The following is a 25,979-nucleotide window of genomic DNA, read 5'->3' on the forward strand; positions in this document are numbered from 1 at the left end:
GACACAGACGAAGATAAAGCAAATGGCGAGAGGGTGGGGAATTTGGGGGGCCTATGGTGGGGGGGGCTCACAGAGACAGCAGCAGAGGAGCAGAGACCTCAAGAAGCAATGGCAGGTGGGAAAGGTGTCAAGGCAGAGGCCCTGAGGAGGTATGTCTTTGTTATCACTCTGTTCTTGGCGCCTAGCACACAGTAGGTGCTTAACAGACGTCTGGCGTTGCTATCGTGGGGGGCAGTTGGAGGAGCGTGGACCACTGCCGAGCTCCTGGCCCACGCAGGGCCTGCACACCCAGGCCCTCAGGGAGCACGCTCACCGTCACAGGGTCTGATGGAGCCAGCTGGAGAACCCTCCTGCGGGCACAGGGAGGTGGGGAGAGCCAGCAGGGAAGGGGGAGGCAGGGTGGTGGCTGGGGCTGGTCTCCAGGGGTCTCCCGTGCCATGCAGGGAATGGACATTATCCCGAGGGCCAAGGGCAGCCGTTGAAGGCTAGGGTGGGTGGAGGACATGATTAGATCCAGGCTTTTTAAAGCCCTTCCGGCACCCACTGAGGAGAATGGAAGATCCGAGTGCGCCAGGGGATGGCTGGAGGCAGGGAGACCGTGGGGGAGCAGGAAGGCCTCCGGCAGGCCCAGGCCCAAACGAGCCCCCTGACTGCCCAGCCAGGCCCTGTTCAAGGCTCAGGGGAGGAGGCAGGAGCACATGAACCCAGGACAAACCGGTGCCCTCCTGGGAGAGACCGGCTACAAAGGCGGTAAGTAAAAATACATGTATGCGGGACTGTTCGAAGTGCTAAGGGGAGAGAACGAAAATGGGGAAGGAGACAGGAAGTGGCAGGTCGAAACTGTGGATAGGGCGCCAGCAAAGGCCTCCCCAAAAGGAGACTTCTGTGTGCCTGAATGCTGCTGGGGAAGGATATTCCGGGAAGCAAACCCCCTAACGCAGGAGCTGGAGTGGAGGCACCTGGGGAGGAGGAGGGAGACAGCCAGAGGGGGTGCGGAGCTTGCGGGGCCTAAGGGTGTTTATAAGGAGCCAGGCAGCAAGCCCCGCAGGCCATGTGGGGCTCTCCTCGGAGCAGGGTCCCTCTGGCTGCCACGTGGAGAATAGACTGCAGGCAGCAGGGCAGAAGCGGGGCCGTGGGAGGCTGGGGAGGCTGCTGGCGGAGGGAAGAGCCGGATGGAGGCTGATCCAGGGGGAGGTGAGGGACTGGCGAGGAGCGCTGGAAACGGAGGTGAATCGAGAGGTTGGCGCCAGCAGGACCTGCTGGTGCTGCCCGGGCGGGATGAGACACACACACACACACACACACACACACACACACACACACGCTCACGCACACACACACACGCACACGGAGCCAGAGCCCGAGTCCGAGAGGGAGGAGTTCAGGACGTCAGCCAGCGTTTTGGCGTGGGCCGTGGGAAGACCGGAGTTGCCATTCACTGGGATGAGGAAGGTCGCGGGTGGAACAGGTCAACGTGCAAATATCAGATCAGATGGGAGCCAAGTAAACTGGGGAGGCCGGGAGGAGCAGGGGGCTCCAGGGAGACGTCCAGGTTGGCGGTCTCGGAGAGGCGATCGCCCGCAGAGAAGCCGTTTTCATTTTTTTTTTTTTTTTTTACTTCTTGTATTCTATTATTTATTTATTTATTTTAATATAATTTATTGTCGAATTGGCTAACATGCAGTGTGTACAGTGTGCTCTTGGTGTTGGGGGTGGATTCCCGTGGAGAAGCCGTCTTTAAAGTCAGCCAGGGAGGAAGGTAGTTGGAAGACACTGGATGGGGGGGGGGGGCAACCCTCAGAGGTGGGGGTGAGAGGGCAGAGGAAGCCGAAAAGGGGCTGAGAAGGGGCAGCCAAGGGAGAAGGAGGCAAACCAGAACATTCTGACAGCCAGCAAGGAAGGCGTCGAAGGAGGGTTAACTGCATCGGATGCTGCTGGTGGGTCAAGGGCAATGAGAGATAGCACGGGTTTGGCAATGCGGAGGTCCTTGGTCTCCTGAGAGGGGAGGCGATAGGCTGAGGGGCGCTGGTTCAAGGGAGGAGAGGGGGCCGCAAGGAAAGACTCACTTTCCTGTGCAGGGTGGGAGAGAGACGGGACAGCAGGGGAAGGATTGCGGGCTCCGGGAGAAAACCCAGCGGTGTGTATGTTGCTCGGGTTGAGCAGGTAGACGGGGAAATGCTGGCGGGTTCTAAGAGGGGAGAATTGCTGGAGCGATGTCTCAGGGAAGACAGAGGGAAGGGGTCCCTGAATCATCCCCCGGCCCCTCCACCCTAGGAGGAGAGCAGTGCTACCGTTTCTGCTTTACAGATACGGAAACCGCAGCCCAGAGAGGTCGGTTCTCCTGGCCCAGGTCACACAGCCAGGAGTGATGGCAGATCCCCACTACTCTGCCCTACACTTCATAGGCGGGGCTGTTGTCCTAGTTGACAGATTCGGCCCAGAGAGGTTCAGGCACTAGTCACAGCTCACAGAGCAGGTTAGGAGGTGGATTTGACTAGATGTTGAGGGAGGGGCAGTAGGAGGTGTTAGGAGTGACTCAGGTACCCAGAGCAGTTGCCCGGGGACTTCTCCCTGGGCTGGGAACTGGGAGAGGAGCAGGTTTTCAGAAGAGCTCAGTCTGGGATGTGCATGAGTTTCCCCGTGTACAAAATGGGGCATGGAGCTGACCTCACCAAGTCACTGAGACTCAAATGAGTAAATACAGGTAAAGCCCTTGGACTAGGGCTCAGCACCCAATAAATGTCATGTAGTGTGTTTGTGATCATTAGTCTGAGTCTGTCCGGTTGGCTGCACAGGGCGGCTTCCACCCAGAAACGTGTACCAGCAGCTGGCTCGTGGGTGAGCTTGGCAGGACGAGAGGATGATGGGAAACTCGGGGCCACAAAGACCCTTCGGAGTCCCTCCAGGAGAAGCCTCGGCCCTGAGTTAGTCCCTGGATTTGAAGGCTTGGCCTTCAAGGGACCTCAAGAGCCCCTAAGAAGCTCCAAGGATAGGGGTGCCTGGGTGGCTCACTCAGTTAAGCGTCCGACTTCAGCTCAGGTCATGATCTCATGGTTTGTGAGTTTGAGCCCCACATCGGGCTCTGTGCTGACAGCTCAGAGCCTGGAGCCTGCTTCAGATTCTGTCTCCCTCTCTCTCTGCCCCTCCCCCACTTGTGTGTGTGCGCTCTCTCTCTCTCTCTCTCTCTCTCTCTCTCTCTCTCTCAGAAAAAGTGAGTAAACATTTAAAAACAATTTTTTTAAAGAGGCTCCAAGGATAGAGCCTCTGGGGGAAAGAGCTTTCACTTCTTGAAGCCTGAGGTCTTCATCTAGAGGATGAGTAACCTGACTCTCACTTTGAGGAGATGCGGTAACTGTAAGATGTGCTGACTGAGTCCTGGGACCAAAATTCAGGACTGGGAACTCTACCTGCTCTGCTCTAATTTGCTGTGTGACCTTGGACAAGTAACCTAACCTCTCTGGGCTTTATCTATAAAACCGGGGTGATGTAAGTGTTCCTGCAGACTGATGACCCCATCATTATTTAGAGCTTCTTGATTTCATTAGTAGGCAAGTCCAAAACTATACCTGGGGAGCTTCTTAGCTTTGAAGGCCTGCTTCTCATCAGAGCAGGACAGGGGCTAGAGCAAGGAGAATGCAAGGCCTCCTGGGTCTGAAAGATCCCACTTTGGGGCAGCCCTGCCCCAGGAACACTCTGAGGTGTCTGGGGTGGCATCTCGGGTGGCCTGGGTTTCATTGATCCAGGACAAAGAAGCTCTGACATATTTTCCAAGTGTCCCCATTTTATGGATGAGTAAACTGAGGCTTGGAGGAAACATAACTCACCTACCCTCAGAGCCCTCCTCTTGCCACAACTCCAGGCCACCCCAAGGAGCTGGTACTCAGGGTCCAGCTATCAGACCCTCAAGGGCATAAATAAGCCTCCGCTCTGGTTCCCCCAGTCAGTCTCAATCTGTGGCATCTCCCACATGTCGGGCCTCGTACTGGGCACTGGGGACACTTAGAGGACTCAGATAGCATCCTCGCCTAGAAAAGACGGGCGTCCTCTGGTGGGAAAGACACATGCGAACAGAAACACAGAGAAGTTAAAGAGAAGGAGAGATTCATTCTGACCCAAGGATCTGGGGAGGCTTCCTGGAGGAGGAGGCACCAAGATGGTTCTGGAACACTAACAGTAACTGTTACCATCTTTTGAGCAACAGCCTCCCGCTTCAGGGCATGGTCTTGCCGCACCTTTCCAGGTCCTGTTACCTCAGTTCCATTTTAGAGATGAGAAGAGTGAGGGTCAGAGAGCCGACGTCACAGGCCCAAGGTCACGTGGCTTGTGAGAGGTGTCTGAGCCCATTCCGGAGACGCACCCTCCCAGGCTGAGGAGGCAGGGAAAGACTCCTTACCCCGACAGCCTCAACCCAGGAGGCCCAGGTCTTCCCCTGGCCGAGTGTCCCCAGCACCCAGTTTCACTTCCCAAAACACAGACCTATTTTGGATCCTGCTGACTTCCTTTCTCACTCATGGCCGTTCAGGCTCCGAGGACTGGGCAACCGTAGAATGGACCCGGTGCCCCCGGGCCTTTCCCAATGCCCCTCTTACACCACCACGCTGGAGCCTTCTCCCTACCGGGCGCCCTGGCTCCTCGGGGAGGGCATCGACCGCAGGGGGTGGCAGGAGCCGCTCCCCCCCCCCCCACCAAGCCCCAAGCCCGCTCCCTCCAGGCCCCTGGCTCAGCCTGAGCTGTCGGGGTCCAAGTCCCAGCCCCACTGTGTCCAGACTCTGCGGCCTCAGGCAGATCATTGCCTTCCCCTAACCCCCCGTTTCCTCCTCCGTGCTAGGAAATTGAGGCAGCCTCCCATCTCAGTAGAACCCAGCGAGAGTCCGCCTAATTTAGCAGCTGTTGTGGCCCAGACACCACCCTCAGCACCGGTGATTCCAAGACCCTCACCCTGGGGAAGCGGAAGCCCTTCTGGGGGGTGAGGCGGTCAGGGGCGGAGACTGAGCAACAGGATAGACCAAGTACGTGGTGTCTTAGAAAGCGAGGTGAATTGGGGCTCCTGGGTGGTGTAGTTGGTTAGGTGTGGTGGTTTCCGCTCGTTACTGAAACTGACGATGGTCAGTTACCGCACTGACCATGGATGCGGAGCCTGCTTGGGATTCTCTCTCTCCCTCTCTCTCTGCCCCTCCCCCACTCGTGCTCTCGCTTTCCCTCTCTCAAAAGTAAATAACTAAGAATTTTAAAGAGCCAGGTGAGAAAACCTGTCTCTGGCTGTCCTGCAGAACCCCGGGAAGGGCATTCCAGGCAGAGGGCACAGCACGTGCAAATACCTGAGGCACGAATACCACCTCGGGGAGGAGGAGAGAGCGCTGCAGCAGAGGAGACAGGGTGAGAGCCTTGCAGGGGAGGGACAGTTTGCTTCCCGCTGCCTTTGGAAGGTACACAGAGGTACATTGTGGGCCAGTGTGGGGGCAGGAAAAGGTGGGGGCAGCCATCCTGGTGGGGCCGGGGGTGGCAGTAGGGCCGGGAGAAGCGGTCAGATTCTGGTTCTGTTTTGAAGGTGGAGCCAAAGGGATTTGCTGCCGGGTCAGGTGGCAGTGAGAGAGAGGGGAGGGGGGAGGGTAAAGGTGACTCCAAGTTTTCTGGCTGAGCAGTGGGAAGAATGGAGTTGGGGTGTGCTAAAGTGAGGAGGCAGTGGGAGGGACAGACGCGGAGAGGAAATGGGGAGCTTGGAGTGGTGATAGGGGGTCAGCAGGTGGGCAAGCAGGTCTGGAGGTCAGGAACAGGAGCAGGCTGAGTGCGGTGGCCGAGTCTGCCTCCCAGGCCTCCCTGTTCCCCTCCTGCCCTCCTGCAGGCCAGCCCACAGATAGGCCTTTCCAGTCCCATAACTTCCCATTGTTGTGGCCTAGAGCCCAAACCCCTAGCCCAGCCAAACTTCAGCTTCATCTTCTTTCAGCCTGTTGGCCTCGTTCATATTTTGTGCCAGCCACAGGGCCTTTGTACTTACCCTGCCGCGCCTTACCTGCCGCGTGGCCCTAGGCTCATCCTTTTTCTGGGCCTAAGTTTCTCCATCTATAAAAGGGGGAGCTTGGACTCCTTGAGCCCTAATGCGGGTCCTTAAGTTTGGAACTTTAGGGCCACAGAGAAGCTCCCCTTCTTCACACTGTTTATGCCTGGTGAGACCTTGGGCAAGATGCTGCATGTTCCCCACCCCCTCCATCTTACCTGCCTTCCAGGGTCCGTCACACGTGCTGGCTGCTGAAGGAGGGACACGTAGGCCCTGGGATCCCATCCCTGGAGGAGTCACATATCGGACAGACCTGTGTGGCCTGGGGCAAGACCTTCCCCACTCAGAGCCTCGGTTTTCTCACCTGCAGAATGGTGCTCGTGGTTGCTGGGGGGTCTGGAGACAGCAGAGTGCCCGGCGCACTGCAGGTTCAACAGGCACTCACTAAGGGCTGGCCCAGGGCCCAGCCAGCTGCCCTGATAGTGGGGGTGAGAGACCCAGCCCTACCCTCACAGAGCTTGCCCAGTGGGCACTAGGCAAATGGTGTGATTACAAAATAGGACACACCCAGGGTCCTGCCCCAGGGGACGTGGGGGGCTCAAGCTGCACACTCGACCAGCACCCGCTGACCGGGTTCTCCTCGGCCTGCAAGGCTGGGCCCCGGGCCTCCCTCAAGGACTCCACCCAGGCTGACAGCTCGGAGGATGAGTTGGACTTAATTAGGTGAACTCATGGCAAGAGGGGAAGGGTTTGGGCAAAGTGGTGGGAGGGAATGACATGTCCAGCATCACATGGCTTGTAAGAGGGACCTGAGCTCATTCCCGAGGCTCTGGTAAAGTCAAGGAAGCAAAGGAAGTCAGTGTATCTGGAACGTCCAGTGATGGCTGTTGAGGGAGATGGGAGAGCAGGGGGTCAGACCTTGCTGGGTCAGTCATGGATTTCACGGTTTCAGGACAGAAGTGACCTCAGAAACCACCCAAACTCCTTATGATACAGAGGGGGGAAACTGAGATTCAGTTGGGTAAAGGACATGGGCAAGGTCAAAGCAAGTTGGGGGCAGACCCAGGGTTGGAACCTGGACTTTCTAACATGTGCCCATGGCTCTTTTTTTTTTTTTTTTTTAATGTTTATTTATTTATTTTGAGAGAAAGAGTAAGCACAGGCATGAGCAGGGGAGGAGCAGAGAGAGAGGAGAGAGAGAATCCCAAACAGGCCCCACACTGTCAGTGCAGAGCCTGATGTGGGGCTCAATCCCATGAACCCAACTGGGAAATCATGACCTGAACCAAAATCAAGAGTCGGACGTTTAACTGACTGAGCCACCCAGGAGCCCCTGCCCATGGCTCTTTCTGCATCTGGTGAGTATCCCAAGAGAAGAGGGAGAATATAAAATGTTAAATTAGCACCTACTATGTAACACACACACACACACACACACACACACACACACACACTTCACCAGTGGGTCCCTGGGCCTTAGGCCAGGGCAGCCATAACCTTGGGAATCCCTTCCAAACAAGAAAGGAAAAGGAACCTAGAAGGTCATTTGCTCCAGCCTCCTGCCACTGGCCTCAAGGCCTCATCCCACTGTCTCAATTGAAATCCTCTGTAGTGAGCAGAAATTATAACCCCCATCTTGTTATGAGCAAGCCAAGAGGAGAAAATGAAGCACTGACCTAAACTGCCACAGCAAGCATCAGTTAAAGCTGTCTTGACTCCTAGTTTAGTGCTCTTTCCAAGGTCATGCACAACCCAGGTTTGAGCTAGCTGGCAGGAGGAAGTCCTTCCTGCTGTCTAACTGAAACCCCTCCTGCTTTACTGTGCCAGCTTTCCTTTGTTTGGATGCCTGAAGAAGTGGAGAAGCACCAACATCCACCTCATGGTCCTTGACTATTACTGTGGAGGGGACTGAGCTGGGCGTAGGAGACTCAGGGACACCTCCCCCTCCCCGCCATGAATCTGAATGCAGGATGGGGTGGGGGAGGTAGACAGGCCATTTGCTATTAGGGCCTTTCCTCCAGGGGAAGGTTCTGGGAAAACTCTGGAAAGAATTCCTTGGGGAAGAAGTCCTTCTGGATCACCCCAAGGACACACACGCTCCCCAGGATGCAGCCGCCTGGGAACTGAGCTCGCGGCCAGCAACCAGCAGAACCCAAGGCCTCAGATCCACCCCCCGTGGCCAGAGGCGGCCTTGCGTTTCCTCCACACACATGCCTGTTCGACTTGCTTGTCAGAAACCACTCAACAAAATCCAATTTATGGAGCCAATATGAAGTGGGGGAAAATTCCTCTAAACAAAAAAATGTCTTTTTTCAAATCAGGGAGGAGGAAAGCCCGGCAGTTGGACATCCGGATGAGTAGGCCCGGTGCTAAGATCCGGATTCCGAACCCTGCGGAGGGGACTGAGTCGGGACGTAGCATTTACTTGGGTTTCTCCAGAGAGACCCACGGCTCCCCCAAGATGTCAGGGCTCAGTGTGCCCAGTACTTCCGGAGAAAGCTGAGCTCATAGGGATGCTGGTGGCGATTTACTGAGGGCCTACTGTGGGCCAGCCCCTGTGCTAAGTGCTTCTATGTGGATTACTTCGCCTGAACCCTCACAGCAACCCCATGAGGTAGGTGCTGTTACTGTCAACACCCCACAGATGAGGAGATCAAAGCTCAGGGAAGTTAAGCCATTTGGCCAAGGGCACACAGCTCGGGAGAGGGGGTACAAGACTTAAATGCAGGCAGTCTGGCTCCAGGGACCCCCACTCTTAACATTTCGCTACAAAGTGACTTGCACCTAGCGGGGCCTGAGACGTAAAGGAGAGAGATACAGAGGCCCACGGGAGAGAGCACGGGCTGAGGCAGCAGGGGGCTGGGCCCCAGGCCCAGTTCTGCTGTCAACCGCCCAGATGAGTCCTTGTCCCTCTCTTGCCCCTTGTCATTCCTGAAAGGCCGCAACTGGGTACGGTGATCTCAAGCTGGCACCCAGGCTCCCAGTGCCCATTAGCACATGAAAGGTTCTGAGAAGTCCCGAAGTAAAGAAAAGCCAGTGAGTGCTTAACTGGAAGACCTGACCAGCAAAAATCGTTACCTAATGATTCATAACCTTGAGTTGAACTCCTATCAGTAAGTTGGTAAGTTGACAACTATTCACGGGCCCCTTGGAAGGTAAGTGAACAAGACATGATCCTGCCTTTGAGGTGCTTCTTCTCTGGAGAGAAGGTAGCCAAGTGGAAGACAGTGACCACACGGTGTGGCCATTGCTCTGAAGGAGACCGGTCAGGGAGCCTGAAGCACCGGGCAGGGGAAGAGGTGTCTTGCCCCGCCTGAGGGTCAAGGGAAGTATGGCAGAGAAGTTCACGGTCAAATAGGGTTTTAAAGGACGAGTAGGAGTTCTGCAGGAAGAGAATTAGAGAGGAAGGGCAGCCCCAGGGGTAGGAACAGCATGTACAAGTCAGTCGTGTGAAGGGTTCGTTGTTCCACAGGCTGGAAAATACGGCGTGGCTGGCAGAGAGGGGTGGGCTGGAATAGGAGCGTGAAAGGCCTTGAATGCTAAGCCAAGGAGTTCAGATTGTATTCTGGGGGAATAATAGAGGCCATAATTGAGAGGAGCAACCCTTTGGATTGGGGTGGAGGGGAAAACCTACAGGCCAGGAGTCCAGTGAGGAAGCTGGTTCTGCTGTCTGGGCGAGACCAGAGGAGGCCCAAACTGCATTGAACAGACAGCACATCTGACCAGGATCTTTGGTTTGCAAGAAATCCAGCACAAGGAGACCTAGGGGAAAATGAAAAGGGCCTTCAAGCATGACTGAATCCAGGGGCTCGAATGATATTGTCAGAAATCCGGCCACAGTCACATCGGTCCAGGGGATGGGATTTTTTCGTGGCCAGTGTTCAGGTCAGTCATGCTCCAGCTACATGCTCTGAATATGGGGCAGGGGCAGTTTCTCGAAGGAACTTCGGATGACCGGCAACAGGGTGTTGCCAGGCAGGTGAAAGCAATAGCTGGCCGCTGTGGGTGGCGACTGTTGCGGCTTTTGGTGGGGGATGGGCCCTTGCCCAGCCCTGCCTCTGAGGCTGAGACACGCAGCTGAGGGCTGGGGTGGTCAGGGCGGGCTCCATGGAGGAAAGGGGCCTGGAAGGGAGACTTGCACAGTGAGAAGGACTGGGGCAGGTAGAGTGGGCACTCTGGGAGGAAGGATCCTGGGAGAACAAAGCTACGGAGGTGAGAGTGAGCAGGATGTTCCGGAACCGGTGAGCATGGCAGGCCCAGAGGGCTGATGAAAGGGGGTGGAGGGACGTCAGAGGTGCTTCTACGCCAGGCCCCCTCTGGCCTAATTGGACAGCCTCCTTGGATACACAGGTCGGGGCGAAACAGTGGCTTCATTGCTCAGTAGCTTCCCATGGCTCCCTATGGCCCAACCATGAGGAATTTAAGGCCCCAGCGTGCCCATTGCCCCCTCATGGGGCACGCATGGTCATCCGGAGGGCCATGCCAACCACACTCCAAACACACCGTTCCCCTTCCACCTTTAAGCCTTTGCTCTGGATGTTTCCCTGCCCTGAAACACATCCCCTATTTGGTATTTCCACCCATCCTCTGACAGCCAGCTAGAGGAACGGGCCTCCCCTCCTTTCTCACTTTTGAACTCCCAGAGCTCTTTCTTTGGGTTTTTTGGTTTTGTTTTTTACATGCCCCTCAGCCCAGCCAGCCTGGTGGGGGCAGGGTGGCAAGTCACATGTACCTGGGCCTTGGATGCTGGTCAGATCTGGGTTCAAATTCTCCCTGCGTCACTCACTAGCTGTGTGACCTTGAGCACATCATTTGACCTCTCCTTGAAGACCTTTTCTGACCTATAAAATGTGAACAAGGCATCACATGAGGCTTAAATGTGGTTATATGTAAAAGGTTCCTGGCACATGGTCTCTCATGCAGCCCTCGCTACTGTTTCGTCATTGCTCAGATTATGAATTATGTCCCTCTCCTCCTCTATGAGCTCAGGCCAGCCAGGGACTACACCTGGATTTTTTCCCAGTCCCCCAGTGTCTGGCACATCGTAGGGGGCTTGTAAGGGCTAATCTATCCGCTTTCCTGGGCCGTGCAGATCCGTTCTCCCCATCCTGCTTCACCTGGCTGAGGCTGGGGGGAGGCCCCGGGGGCCCCACACCTGCTCCCTGAGGCTGACCCGGCAAGCTACTAGGTGCCAGCATCGAGCATCAATAAATTACCGGCAAGTTCAAGTGACGGGACAGATCCAGTGTCAGCTTCCTCTGTGTCATGCAGGAAGGCTCAGGCCCAGGGGATCCCCCTCCATGAGCCTCTCCCGCCAAGGGCGCCATCAGAAAAACAGAATTGCTCACAGGGCACCTACTGTGCGCCAGGCCCCATCTGGGCGCTTTGCACCGCATTTGATTGGCGCCTCACAATGATTCTGCAAAGCAGGTGCTAGCTGCATTTTACACACGCGGAAACTGAGGCTTGATGAAGGGAGGCGATTGGCAAAAGACACAATTAATAACAGAAAGAAAAGCCCCCTTCCTTTCTAATTCGACATAAATCTTGGATCTCATTTCAATTTTTAGTTACAATACACGCGCGCGCACGCACACACACACTTGGGGTTTCGTCATTCATTTATTCAACAGCTATTTATTGAACACCTACTATGTGCCAGGCCATTCCGGACTTGGAGATACTGCAGTCAAGGCAGAATCCCTGCCCTCTGGGAACATACATTCCAGTACTGAGATGAACAGAGACAAGGAAACAAATACATATACTGGAAGGTGGTGCTGAGTCTTGGAAGGTGAATAAAGCAGGGCAGGAAGATAGAATCACTGGGGGACTATTTTGAAAAGGGCTGTCAAGGAGGGCTCCTCTGGGGAGGTGACATTTGAATGAAATTCCTTGTCTCTTTATGCTTTCATTTCTGGAAAAGGGAGACACTGGACTCCAAAGGTTTTCAAACTCTGTGAGGTGGACAGAATGTTTTCCCACTGGGTTGTGTTTCCACAGGCACCATTCCATGGGCCATTGTAGATGTGGAGACACTTTTCTCCCTCCTCTTCTCTTTGCCCCGAGTGCTTCTGTCCAAGGAGCCCTCAGGCAGGGCTTCTCAGAGATGCTCGGCCGAGCCCCCCTACCATATGTTCTCGGGGCACCTTTTTGTTTTCTAATTCTCAACCCATTTGTCACAATCTTTGGAAAGTCAGCTCTTCCCTGGGCTTCATGAAGGCTGGGGCCAGGTCCACCTCGTGTATCCCAGCACTGGGCGTGGCATCCGACACAGAGGGCACTCAAAACATAAATAAACATAAATATAACATAAACATAAATAAATGGCAAGCAGACATAGTCACGCTAGGAGCTAATACTTATCGAGGGCTTATTCTCACAATAGGCCTGTGAGTCAGGGGTAACTTTTATCCCCACTTTACCAGCATTGCAAACTGAGGCTTAGAGCAAGGAACCCACGTCAGGTCACTGAGCAGCAGAGTATGCCGGGAGGAGACACTAAATGCTGCTAGACTGACTGGTTAAGAGGGAGGCAGTGTAGTATGGTGAAAAATGCCATCAACTTTGAGGTGTGCATTTTTAGGACCGGCCCATTTACTCGTTCATTCACTCACTTTTAAAAAATGTATTCAGTGATTGTTAAACCTCAGCTTCTGTGCTGGGCACTGGTAAGTACAGGAAACCAGGTAAATGTGAAATTGTGTGGTCAGAGCCGGGATGGGGAAAGCCCAGGGGTCGGAGGGTGAGGAACCGTGGCGGTCCCTGAGCCAAACTGAGGGGTCAGGAAGCCTTTCTGGGTGAGGTGGCCCTGGAACAGCAGGGGGGTGTGCCCAGGCAGACTACGGGGGGCCAGGGGGAAGCAAGGGACCACCTCACCTCTGAGTGGTAGGCATTCCCACCCCATCACCTTCCCCCCTCCACCCGCCGCACTCTCCCCTTCTCCCTCCCCCCACCATTCCCAGGCCCAGAGTCAGAGCTCAGTGAAATACAGGTGATCTGGCCAAATCAGGTAAAGGCTATGCCTGTGGCCCTGAGCCTCTTCCCCTCTGTGGGACTCAGTTTACCCATCTGTAAAAGGCAGAGTTTGTATTATATACTCTCTACAGACCCTTCATCGGTGGCCTCTTGTGATCCAGGATAGTACTGTCAGCATTAAAGAAAAACTCCAGGGGATCTACTGACCTATGATTAATGGGACAGCCTACTTTGTCCTTTTGGCAGGTGGCTGGAATGTGAAGAAAAGAGGAGCAGTTGTCCCCTAGGACCATGACCGTCCCCCTCCCTGAGATGGACATTGTGAGAAGCTTACCTCCCCCCCCCCCCGCCACCCCCAGCATGCTCTGGGGCAGGACCTCTGATAAAGGATGCCACTGACATGAACAGGCTAGAAGTCCAGGGATCCGTTTCAGCAGAAGGGGCTTTGCTTTGGGCTCATTCTTCTGCTCGGCCACCTCTACTTTTTTACCGGTACTTTTTTGGGGCATGAGGCTGAGATGTGCCTAGTATAGAGTAAGCTGACACACGGGAGGAGAGGGCAAGGCCTCTGACCTCCAGGCACCTTGATCACAGACCGTTGGGCTGCCCTCCACTCCTCACTCCACCTCTGCTCCTCAGTCTCTCCCTTCTTTACAACTCACCAGTGGCTTTGCATCACGTTTAGAATGCAATCCAGAGTCTAGGGTCTCCTGCCTCCTCATTCACTTCACTCTAGCCACCCTGGCCTTCTTTCAGCTTCTAGAAAATGCCAATATCTTTCCCACCTCAAGGCCTTTGCACATGCTATTCTCTCTGCCTGGAATGCTCTTCCCTCAGAACACAGCCTAGATGGTTCCTTGTCATTTAAGTCACTGTTCAAATATACCACCTCAGAGGGGCCTTCCCTGATCCCCTAAGGAAAGCCGTCCCTTGTGTCCATTTGTTATCACAGCTCCCTATTTCATTCAAGGCCCTTTCCTCAAGCTGTAATTATTTTTTTAAAGATTTTCTTCTTTGATTTTTTAAAAGGAATCTCTATTCCCAAAGTGGGGCTCAAACTCACAACCCGGAGATCAAGAGTTGAATGCTCTACTGACTGGGCCAGGCAGGTGCACCCCCCAAAGCTGTCATTATTGATGGCTGATCTGTTCAGTGGCCATCTTCCCCACCCATTAGTGTGCTCCACAAGGGCAAGGACCTTCAGAATCCCCTGGCTAGATCCCCAGCACCTGGTGCATAATGACTGCTCAAGAGATGTTTGTTGAATGAATGAAACACAAAAAGTATCAACAATCCCCATTTTCCTCCTTGAATACTTTGCAACCGTATGAAGGAGAAAATGGCATTTATTGGGCACCTGTTATATACCAGGCGCTCTCATGTATATGATTACATCCACGACACCCACGCCATTAAATAGGTGATGAAGTTGATGAAGTTGGGGTTCAGTGAAGGGTGGACTGATGGGCTTATTCAGTTGGGAAGCAGCCACCTGGGACCCGTGGACATGAAGAATGCCCTGGAAAAGAGCGGTCAGGATCCCATCCCAAGTCTGTTTGACTCTACCCGAAGCCCGTGTTCTTTCCACTGTGCTACATTTTCTGCCACAATAGAACCCAGCCCAAGATTGGTAAGCAGGTTTCTAGGTTCTGAAAGGTGGGCAAAGACCCAGATGTCATGGACAGGTGGTCTGGCTTAGTGGTTACTCAACTGGGTCTTGGAACTGAAGAGAGAGACCTGGGCTCCAATGGGGGGCCCCACCACCTAGGCACCAAGGCACCCTTGCTGAGGGTGGTCATTCACAACGCTAAGTGAGGGCACTTTTCCTCTCCGGAAGGAAGTCAGCTGTGAGGATAAGTGTCCACGGGTATATTGGAAAAGTCAGGGCGTGGGGCTTCCAAGTCATGCAGAAGCATACCTCTGGGGCTGGGTGGCCTTTGGGTGGTGCCTTCCCCTCTCTGAGCCCCAGTAGTAATCTCTGAAAAATGGACACGCCAGCATGGAACCAAAAAGAGCTTTTGGGGAGATGAAGAAGAAAAATGACTGTGGAGTTGTTGGTGTATATAAAGTAACATGGAAATGTAAATTATCTAAAAATAAATCTTCTATGTGAAATGCAGTGCGAGGTTGGGACTTGGGAGACCTCTTCGGTTCTTTCAGCATTTATTGGCACCAACTGTGTACCTGGTACTGTGCTAGGGCCTGGGCATAAAAGGATGAGTCAGACATGGGTCCTGTGCTGGACTTTAGCTCCCTGGTCTACTGGGAGAAGTGGGGTAGGCACATACATTGCGGGGGGGGTTCCTCCCAGTGGGATGGCGGGGGGAGACTTCATGTGGGGTGTGGTAGCAGGAGACAGACAGCCCTGGGCTGCAACCTTCCCCTCCTCCCTGCATGACCTTGAACAGGTCAGGCTACCTCTCCAGGCCCTAGGCCTTCATCTGTAAAATGGGCCAATCCTCTCTGCCTCTGAGATGCCAGTACATGGCACACTGTAGGTTCCAGGGTGTGGGACCTTGGCTGGGGGTAGCCACTGGTTTCTATTAGAAGAAGAAAATGGCCCTGCACAGGTCACAGTCTGGGCCTCAGGTTTGAGTTGGTGACTTACAGGAGTGGCCTGGAAATACGGGGGTGGCCGCCAAGGAACACTAAGGAGAGAAACCAAGTAATTCCTCACAACCTGTTAGGAAAGGAGGGCAGAAATACTGGGGAATTGGCCTGGGCCTTTATTTGTGTTAGTGGTTTCATTAAGGGGGAGAGGGTCAGCTCTACCCCAAGGTCAGTCCCGCCCAGGGAGGAAGAGGATAGGGGACTACCTCAGTTTACTCAGCAAGAGCTTCTAGGTGCACGCATGAAAGCAGGGTGTCTTGGGAACGAATTTGTGGGTGTGCTGAGCGTGGCCTGAAGCCTTGGTGGAGCTGGCCTGAGTGAGGCCACGGGCCAATGTTGACGATTTTCCTGGGGCCTGGGGCTGTCCCAGAGCAGTGGGACTGCCAGAAGTAAGGCCGGCTAAACTTCGGGGGAATTCAGGGTGAGGGGAGAGGGAAGGAAGTTTGGGGGCCCCAAAGGGCGGCGGTTCGGGGTTCCCCAGGGGGAACACTGCTCTTCTGGCGCCGGGCTCGCACCGGAGAAATCAGGCCAGTTGCGGGAGGGAGGGAAAGGCGCCTGCCCGGTACCGCCCGCGCTGGACTAAAATCGGGCGGGGCCGCCCGGGGAGGCAGGGACGCGTGTGGCCAGGCGGGGTCTGCACCCTACTCCCTGCGAGACCGCCGGGTCCGGGCGGAGCGCGGCCTGCGAGGCTCCCGGCCAGGCCCGGACAGAGGAACTCGGTCCCTGGGCTGGGCACTGCGCGCCTGCGGCTCCTGCCCTCTCCGCGGCTACGGGCGCGGCGGCCCCGGCGCCCCCAGGGGCCGGGCCGGGGCGGGGTCTGGGCCCCGCGGGCGGGCGCGGGAGGGAGGGGGGGGGACGGCGGCGAAGGCTGCGACGCTCTAACAGGTGGGATCCCGCGGCGTGGTGGAGGCGGGCGCGGGAGGAGGAGGAGGAGGAAGAGCAGCGGCAGCGGGAGCCTGAGCAGGAGCAGGATGAGCCGCGCGAGCTGACAGCCGCCGCCGCCGCCCGCGCCCAGGCTCGGTCTCGCTCCCCGCGCCCGGAGCCGCTCCCCGCCTCCCGCCTCCCCCGGCCGCCCGCGGGGCGGCCCGCCCCCTCTGCACCTCCGGGCCCGGAGCTGCCTCCATCGCTCCCGCATCCCGGCCGGGGGGGAGGAGGAGGCGGAGCAGGAGGCGAGCCGGAGCCGCCGCCGCCAACGCCGCCGCTGCCGCCGCCCGAGCAGGACAGAGCGCGCCGCAGCCCCGCGCGTCCGGCCGCCGCCCGTGCCCATCAAGCAGCCGCGCCGGAGCCACACCGCGGGACAGCCCGGGCCGCGGCGCGCCCCGGCCCGGCCCGGCCCAGCCCAGCCCAGTCCCGGCACCGGGCGGCCCGGCGGCCGGCCCGCCCCCGAGGGCGCCGGGCGCGGCGGGAGGATGCCGAAGCCGACGCTGCTGCTGCGCGGGGGCTGGGAGCGCGAGCGCAGCCCCGGGGACTCGGAGCTGGGCCGCCAGTTCCGGGACTGGTGCCTGCGCACCTACGGCGACTCGGCCAAAACCAAGACGGTGACACGCAGCAAATACCAGCGGATCGCCGAGGTCCTGCAGGGCGGCGGCGGGACCGGCGCGGGCAGCGGCCCGGCGGCCGGCGAGAAAGGCAAGTTCCAGTTCTGGGTGCGCTCCAAGGGCTTCCGCCTGGGCAGCGGCCGGGAACCCAAGATGGGCCAAGTGGTGTATGTGCCGGTCAAGACGGGCTCGGTGAGTGCGCGCGCGGCGGCCGCGGGCCGGTCCCGCCGCGGGGCTTGGGGCGGGCGGGGGCGGGGTGTGGGGGTGTGGATGTGTGTCCGAACGTGTGTCCCTGAGGTTGTCCGTGGGTCTGGCCCGCCCGGGGCGCACGCGTCTCTGCTCACCCGCCTGCCCCGGCCCGCCCAGGCAGCGCTCCGGGTTCGGGGCGTCCCTGCCCCCCTCTGCGCCGCTGCCCGGGCCGTGGCCCTGCCGAGCGGGCTGTCCCGGGCTGCTCACCCCAGCATGTTCCGTCCTCCCGTCCCCTCCCCCCGCCAGCAGGCGGCTGCTCCGAAGCCCGAGCCTCCCCCCAACCCCCCGCCCGCCCCGGGGCTGCCTGTCCCGGGCGCCTCGCGCTCCCGCCCCCGGGCCGGCTGGGCGGTGTGTGTGTGTGTGTGTGTGTGTGTGTGTGTGTGTGTGTGTGTGTGTGTGTGTGGAGGGTGGTGCTGCGGGAGGGGGGGCAGGGGCAGCCACGGGACGGGGAGTCCACTCGGCTCCCCAGCGCCAGGGTGGGGGGGGCCCTCCAGGGCACTGTCTCCCAGACCCCACCCGGGGTTGGCCCGGGGAGGGGCGGCCCGAGCCGCAGCCTGGCGCAGGAGCAGCCTCGCGCGGGTGGGTGGGGCGCCCCCTCCGCCCCCCGGGCCCCTAGCTCCCCCCCTCCCTGGGACGGGGGCGGCCTGACCTATCCATCCCCTCCCCTCCCCCGTCCCCGGGGCCGGCCGGGTCCGGGCGGGGTGGCGTGGGGGAGGGGGCGGGGAACCGCAGCCGCCGGGAGGGAGGAGGCGGGCGGCCGGGCGGGGGCGTCCCCTCCGGCCCGGGGCGCCCTGGAGAGGGCGTGCGGCGCGGGCCCCGCGGCTCCCCCGCCGGGACCTCATTGTTCTGCAACGGGTGGGGGCTGGGGGGGGGGCGGCTGCTCCCGGGGCGCTGCTGAGCTTTGAACTTTCCGTCGTGGAGACCCTCCATTAGTGCGTTCAGCCCCCGGCCCGGCCCGGCCCGGCCGGCCTCCCTCCCTGCCCCCCTCGCTCCCTCCCCGGCCTCGCCCGGCCCGAGCGAGCGAGCGAGCGGGGCCGCCCCGCGCCGGCCTCCCTCCCTCCCTCGCTCCCCCGCTCCCCCCTCTGTGCTCCTCCCCCGTCCGGCCCGCCCGCCCCGCGCTCAGCCCCGTCCCCGGCCGGAGCGGGCTCTTCACACACAATTGATTCGGTCGTTACGAAAAGTGCACTTGTCCCCTCCCCCTCCCCCTCCGGCGGCCGCCCGGGCCCGGCCCGCGGGGTGAGGGGGCCGCGAGGGAGGGAGGCGGGAGCCGGGGAGCGGATCCGGAGGCGCCTCCCCCCCGCGCCCAGGGGACGGGGCTGCAGGCCGCGGGGAGTGGGGAGCCGTGAGCGCGGAGGGCGGGCGGCCCATCTGCGAGGAGCGCTGATAACCGCGCCGCTGCCGCTGCGGCCGCCAGCAGCCCATCTGCGCCGCTGCCGCCTCCGGCCGGACCCGAAGCATGGGGCCGGGCCGAGGGGTGCGCCGGGGCGGGATTCCCGGAGGGGGAGGCTGGAGCAGTGTCCCACCCTGCGCGAGTCAGGGACCCCCCCCCCAGCCCCAATCAGTGCTCTCCCCCAAACCCGGGGAGTCTGGATCATTGTCCCCTCCCCCGATGGAGGCAGGGACCCCCCCCCCAGCCCAAATCAGTGCCCACCTTCCCTTAAGGGGAGTATGGGTCAGTGCCTTTCCCCAGCGTAGGTCGGTCTTCCCCACCCTGCCTTCCTTACCCCCTTGGGTTCTCCCCCATCTTGGGCTAGTGTCCCCAATCTAAGTGTGGTTTTTCCAGGTCAGTGGCCCACCAGGTGGTTGACTGGATCTGTGCCCCCTACCCTGCGACAGTGCCCTCAGCCATCCAGGCCAGTTAGCACCTCCTACCCCATCCTGGTTATCCCTCCCCAGGGAGCTGAGAGTCTTGGCTCAATCTTCTTAGTGGGCAGCAGGGTCCCCCACTCTACCCACTCCTGAAGTTGGGAGGCAGGTGACCCTCAGAGTTGGCAGCTGGCTCACTGCTTCTCTGCGTGGGTTTACCTCTTCCCTAGGGAGTGGGCATCCTGGGCAGTCTCCCTATCCTCTTAGCGATACTGCTGTCTAGGCAGAGCAGGGGTGATTTCGAACCAACACACACACACACACACACACACACACACACACACACACACACACCCATGCAGGCCACATGCAGAAATTCAGTGCCAGGCCTGGGTTCCGGGTCCTCGAAGCCCAGCTAGTCTCTTCAGACCCTTCATGAGGCCCATGCTGACCTGCCTTGTCTGCCCCTGGCATCAGGGGCCTCATGAGGCTCCACCCTGACTCCCAGACCAATAATAAGCCTTCCCCAAGGGACCACCTGCCTGGGAGGCAGGGAAAGGGGACCCAAGTCTCCCTGCCCAGGCTGGGGGGTGGGGTGGGGAGGGAGGGGGGACAACGAACACAGCAGAACAGACGTACCCTCCTCTGACAGCCTGCCCCTCCAGCTCCCTGTGCCTTCTTGCCTGGCCTGCTGGTCCCTAGAGAGCCTGTTAGTTACCTGCCGCTCGCCCAGCCAACTGGAGCCAGCCGCAGGAGATGCCCCTGGTCCTGCCACCCCCCGTCTCCAAGCACCTTCCTGGGGCTCAGTTATTATTATTTTTATATTTCCATTTTTCTTTTCACTGATCTAAGAGGAACAAATCCTGCTGGGAATTCTGGGCCAGCCATGGCCTCTTCCTGGGAGAGGCTGAATGGGACCTTCTTTGAAAGGTGCAAAGGACATCCCCTACCTTCACTGGCCTACACACACACACACACACACACACACACACAAAGTTGCCATTGCCTTTGGTGGCAGTTGGGAGACATCCTGTAGTTTTGTCCTGGGTGGGTTTTTGTGAAGGTCATTGGGCCTTAAACCTTCGTCTGAGGCGTTTGTTCAGTGCCCACAGGCCTGGTATTGGGTATTGGGGCGGGTCAGACTCTGCCTGCTCCTGGGCGCCCAGCTGGTGGGGGAGGTGGGCATCTCGAAGGATGTGATAAAGAAGCCCGCGCACGGAGCCACCAAGGGAGGGCGGACAGGCAGACCGATTTCAGGCAAGAGGGGGTGTGGGAGTTGGGTCGTCCAGCAGCTGAACAAGGGCCCCCGGCGCGGTGTGCGGTCCCAAGGGTGGCCATGGTATGTCATCTCTCTTCCATGTTGTTCTCTGGCTGCCCCCTCCCTGGGCCCCCTTTCCTCCTCCCACAGCCATATGCGGTGCTATGGTCGGGGCCCTTCCCTAGTCCCGGCCGGCCGGCCGCGGGTCGATGATCTGACACCACTTGTCCTGTCCCATCTGGCCCTGAGCTTTTCTGGGTGTGTGTGACAAAGGCTTAATCTGTCCGGACGGGCCCAGGGCGGAGAGGAGGGCGAGGGGAATTGCTCTGTGCCGGGGCCTCCTGCAGCTGGGGCCCGGGCGGGGGCGGGGCGGGGCGGGGGTCGAGCCAGAGCCTGGGCGCGGGGGAGAGGCAAGTTGGTCTTCAGTTTGCAGGTTGTCACAGGAAATAGAAGTGGAGGCGGAGGGCTGAGGGCTGAGGGGAGGAGGGCGGAGTCCTCCACCAGCGGCACGGGGCGCTCTTGGGGATAAGATCTTTTTATGACAAGAGCCAGCCGGGGCCTCCTGACTGGGCAGAGCCTGGTTAGGATTTATTATTTCTTGTGTTTGGCCTGCTCCAGCCTCCGTGCGCTGCCACGCAGGGGAAGCAAACCCCTTGGACGCGAGACCCTCTAAATTCGTTCCAGCGTCGACCACAAAGTGAACCAGCCCCTTTCCTTTTCCCCTGGTCTCTTTGAGTGGGGCTGTCCCTGGGGCCTGCAAGGGCCACAGGTTATGACTGGGGCAGGGCCCCGGGCCATCTGTCAACTCCCAGGACCTCCTTGGAGATAGATGTTCTCAGCTCAACTCTACCATTTTCCGGATGGGAAGACTGAGGCCTCGAGAGAGGCGGTTTCCATTGGTAGGGGGCAGGACTGGAATGCAGATTTCTGTGCTCCTCAGTGGGCGTTGTGGGCCCATCACAGGCCATGAATCCCCCCATTAGAGCCCCATTCCCCCGAGGGAAAACGCCAGCTTGCCAAACCCCACTGTCAACATTAGGCTTTTGCGAGCCGGACCCCAGGTGTTCCGCTGGCCAAATTGACTAATGGTGGTCTTTTCCCAGTTTGCAGACAACGTTCATTTAGTGGAGAGCGTTTTCTCAGTCTTCGGTCTTTCTCCCCAGAGCTTTTGTGTAAACCTTTGGCACCTGCGGCCACTGGTCTGGGCGGGAAATGGCCTCTGACTTCGCACAGTGTAATATACGCCATGACCTTCGCTTGAATTCCTCGATGTTTCTTGCTTTTCTCCAAGTTATCACCACACTGACCATTTCTGAGTCACCTACTATGTGCCTGTCACTGTGCCGGGGTGCTGACACACACTAATTTGTCAGATTCCCAGGATGGCCCCCAGGGGTCAATGACGTTATTTTCGCTATCCTTCAGATAAGTGAACTGAGGCTCAGCAAGGTTCAGAACTTCCTTAGCGCCATGCTGCTGACAGGGGCAGGCCCTGAGCTTGGGGACTGCTTGCACACATCTCCATTCTTACCTCATCTGAGGGGTCTTGCAGCCTGATCCATTGGAAAGCACAGGTCCCTTCGTGACAAGCTTTCAGTCCATTACACCTTAATCTGAATTATAGTTTATGAGAATCCCTCTGTTCAAGATGTCACAGGCTAGTGCTTGAGGCAGGACTGGCTCCACACGAGGTGTCAGGGGACTTTCCTGGGGCTCACTAGGACGGAGAAGGGGTGAGGAGAAGGGAGGAGGCCTGGGTCCTGGGGGACTTTTGAGGAGAAGGTTGACAATGGCATCTGGTGTGGGCCCTGTTCAGATTTCTCCTGAGTGTCAGAAGTGGGCAATTTTGTCAATTAAGCCTCGGTGATTGGGGCAAACGTGGTCTCAGGCACTCTGGGGGCTCATTTGGGAGCCTGGGTGATGCTGGAGGATCAGGCTCTGCCTTCCTGGGGTCTCCCCTCCAGGTCCTGGGTCACTCTCTGCTGGGCATGAAGACAGGATACCCCCTTCTTCCTTGGCTAAAACCTGGCATGGCCCCAAAGACTGCCTTCTTGTCCTGGGGTGTCTGAAAGTCAGGAGGCCCATCTGGGACTCTAAAAATGCTACTGGAAAGACTGGGGGGTGGGCAGCCTGTGTCTGGGGATGCCCAGGGACGAAGGTCGAGAGCTTGACTCAGCCCCAGGCCAACTTGGGCTTCTCCAAGCCAGCTCTCCACTTAGAGATTGTGGGATTGATTGAGTGTTGTGCACAGGTGCGTGTGTGCTCATGGGGTAGAGCATGTGTGTGCATGAGGAGGCTGTGTGTGTGTGTGTGTGTGTGTGTGTGTGTGTGGCAGTGTGACTGTGTGGGTGTGAGTGTGCTTGTCCATGTGCAGGCTGGGGATGCTCGTGTGCCCGGGGCAGTGTGTGTGTGTGTGTGTGTGTGTGTGTGTGTGTGTGTGTGTACAGGTGGAGGGGAGACTGCGTGCTTGTGAATGTGTGTGACTGTGGGCGTCTGTGTTGGCAGATGTGCAAGCACCTGGGGTGTGGGCATTGGCAGAGCACGAGCGTGAGTGTGTGCGTGCACACATGTTCAAGCTCCTGTGGAAGAAACCCCATCAGTCTGGCAGTGCAGTGCTGACAGGGGTGTCCTTCATCATAACAGAATCGGCCCAAGCTGCCGTCCTGGCCCCCGCTGCCCCCGGAGTCTCAGCAGCTGCGGAAGTGAAGTGTGAGGGAGGCAGTGGACAGGAGAAATGATGCCTTGTCCCTGTCCCCATGACGGTGGCCAAGGCACCTCCCTGTTTCCAGCCTTCCTCAAGCACCGTGGAGGGTGGGTATGCCTTTCTGGGAGAGAGGGCTCAGCCTACTAGAACAAGAACTCCTGAGTCCACTTTCTGCCCCTACCCCACCCTGACATACACGGGAGGGGAAGGGCCTGGGGTTTCAAGACCCAGGCCCCTGGATTCAGATACCAGCTCTGCCCTTTCACCAGTTTGACCTTAGTTTTCTCATCTGCAAAATGGAGCTGATAATTCTGTCTCCCTCATAGCACTGGTATGAAGATTAATGCATGAATCAATGCAGAACCTGAAGAATGTGCATATCTTAGGAAATGTTAGGTGCTCTGTGATCTCACCGGGCCTCAGTTTCCTCATCCAGAAAATGGGGATGGTGATGAAAGACGTCATGGATATTAGATGGAACAGTGGAGATAAAGCAGCCAGCCAAATCCCTGTCACATAGTTGGTGGGCAGTAACTGTTAGTTCCCTGGAGATTGTATCTGAGTCATTTCTATGTCTCCAGTGCCGTTCGGGGTTGGTTAGTGTATTGAATTGCACAGAACACCGGAAGAGCCTTGATGAGGGGCATAGGCGTGGCACGAACCCCCAGGCCTGGGGACTTAAAAGCTCAGGGTCTCTCTGCTCTGGTCGGCTCCTGCCCTGCTCTGAGCCTCCGTTTCCCTAGTTATTACACAGGGACTGCTCTTTTGGTCCCTCCTGCCCCTGAGTCCCTTCCTGGTGCTGGGTGCTGGGTCCCAGAGGTCAAGGAGAGGGGTGTAGAGGGGTGAGGGTGGGGACTCTACCAAGGCCTGTAGGCATCTCCCGGGTAGAAAGGTAGTAGGATGAGCATTCTGGAGGCCTTCTCCTTTCCACCCCCCATCCCCACCCCTGCTCCCGTCCTGTTCGACTTGGGTTGGCTCTGGGATCTTAGAACACAGTGAGGCTGCTTGGGCAGGGGTCTCAGCACATCTCCTGGGTTTTCTAGCCCCTGCCATGTGCCAGATACTTTATTTCACTTAATTGTCCCTAGACTCTGTGAAGTGGGTGAGAACCTGACATCAGGGGGGCCAGGGAACATTCCGAGTCCCTCTGTGAGGCAGTGGCAGGGCTTGGGTTCCATGGCTATCCGACCCTAAAAGCTACAGGGCGTGGAGGCAGGGGTCCACAGGGGCCGTAGCTCTCCATCTCTCTGCACCCCAGGCTCATGGTGCCCCCTCGTCTGATGGCAAGCCACAAAAGCTTCTCAGAGCTCGAGGCATCCCCCCACCTGCCCAGACCCAGCCTAGTGGGAGACAGATGGCACCCCTCCACTCCCCGCTGGCTTCCCCACCCCCTCACCTCAACTGTTGCTCCAGACCCGACCCTTCTCCCCACGAAGTCACCCACTCCCTCAGCATCCAGTCCTCTCACCAGCCTGGGAAGGGGGGAAACTAAGGCCGAGAGTGGACAGAACGAGATCAAGATCCCAGAGAGTGCCAGAGCTGGGGGCGAACAGGCAGGCCCCCAAACCTGGCTGGTTGCACATTCATTCACTCACCCTTCACTTGCTCTCTTGCTGTCCCCGTCTGGGCAGCCCCATCCTGCCCCTGCTCCCACACTCCACTGAGGACTCCTCTCTTCCTGCTCCTCCTTCCCCATCCAACTCATTTGCAAATTCTGTTGGTTTGACCTTTCAAATACATCTCAGGTTTTACCTTCTCACCACCTCCACTCCCTCCAGCCTCCCCACTGCATTCACTCTGACCACCCCCCCCCCCCCCCCGCCGTAGCCCCTCTGGCTCACGCGGCCAGAGAAAACTTTGCAGAAAGGAAATCAGATTCTCACCTGCCTCTGCTCAGAACCCTCCAAGACAACCGTCTCACTCAAAGCGGGAGCCAGAGTCTCTCCTGAAGCCTCCAAGGCCCTGTATGATCTGCTCCAGCTGTCTGCTGCCCTCACCTCACTCCACTGTCCCCTTGCCCATTGGGTCTCAGCCACAGCGACCTCTTTGCTCTTCCAAACACTACCAAACACAATCCTGCCCCAGGGCCCTTGCACTGGCTGTCTCCCCCCAGCCTGGAATACTCTTCTCCCATATCTCTACGTGGCTGGTTCCTCTCCTCTTTTGGGTCTCTTTGGCTCAAATGCCACCTCCTCAGAGAGGCCCTCCCCAATCACCTAGTCAGGACTGTTTTACCATTTTAGGTCCCTTGGACCCTTTTCTCACCCCTTTCTTTTTTTTCTTTTTTTTAAGTTTATATTTATTTTGAGAGAGAGAGAGAGAGAGAGAGAGAGAGAGAGAAAGAGAGAGAATGAGTGTGGGGGAGGGGCAGAGAGAGGGAGAGAGAGAATCTCAAGCAGGATCTGCCCTGTCTGCGCAGAGCCCCATGTGGGGTTTGAACTCACAAACCCCTGAGATCACGACCTGAGTCGAAGTCGGACGCGTAACCAGCTGAGCCACCCAGGCGGCCCTCTCACCCCCCCTTTCTATTTAATCTTTTTCTATAGCTCTTATCCCCCCTGCCCCCGACATTAGGTATGTTTTTTAGTTTATAGGTTTAGTACCTGTCTCCCCACAAGGCTGTGAGCTCTGCCAGGGCAGACCAGCCTGTTTGGTTCGCTGCTGTGTCCACAGGACATAGAATAGCCCCTGCCCAAAGGGACTGCCCTCTGTGGGGGGCAGCAGAGCATGGCTTCTGCGCTCGGAGGGCCTCAGGAGCACCCAGGCCCAGACCGTCCCTCCTGCCCGAGAGAGTCCAGGGAGTCCTCAGGAAGACGACATTTGAGCTGGACCTGGAGGGCC

General features: G+C 57.9%; 1 protein-coding gene across 2 annotated transcripts in view; it reads left to right on the forward strand.

The window, feature by feature from the left end:
- Positions 1–16,992: 16,992 nt before the first annotated feature.
- The window catches only part of NOL4L (nucleolar protein 4 like), a 128,640-nt gene continuing 119,653 nt past the window's right edge, over positions 16,993–25,979 (forward strand). For both annotated transcript variants that reach the window (XR_003967633.1, XM_030309816.1), the window contains exon 1: positions 16,993–17,313. Coding sequence is in view for 1 of the 2 variants with exons in the window: in XM_030309816.1 (XP_030165676.1) it covers positions 16,993–17,313 (321 nt within the window). In the remaining variant the exon portion in view is untranslated. The remainder of the gene's footprint in view (positions 17,314–25,979) is intronic.

This window comes from Lynx canadensis, chromosome A3, assembly GCF_007474595.2.
Source record: "Lynx canadensis isolate LIC74 chromosome A3, mLynCan4.pri.v2, whole genome shotgun sequence".
NCBI classification, from domain to species: domain Eukaryota; kingdom Metazoa; phylum Chordata; class Mammalia; order Carnivora; family Felidae; genus Lynx; species Lynx canadensis.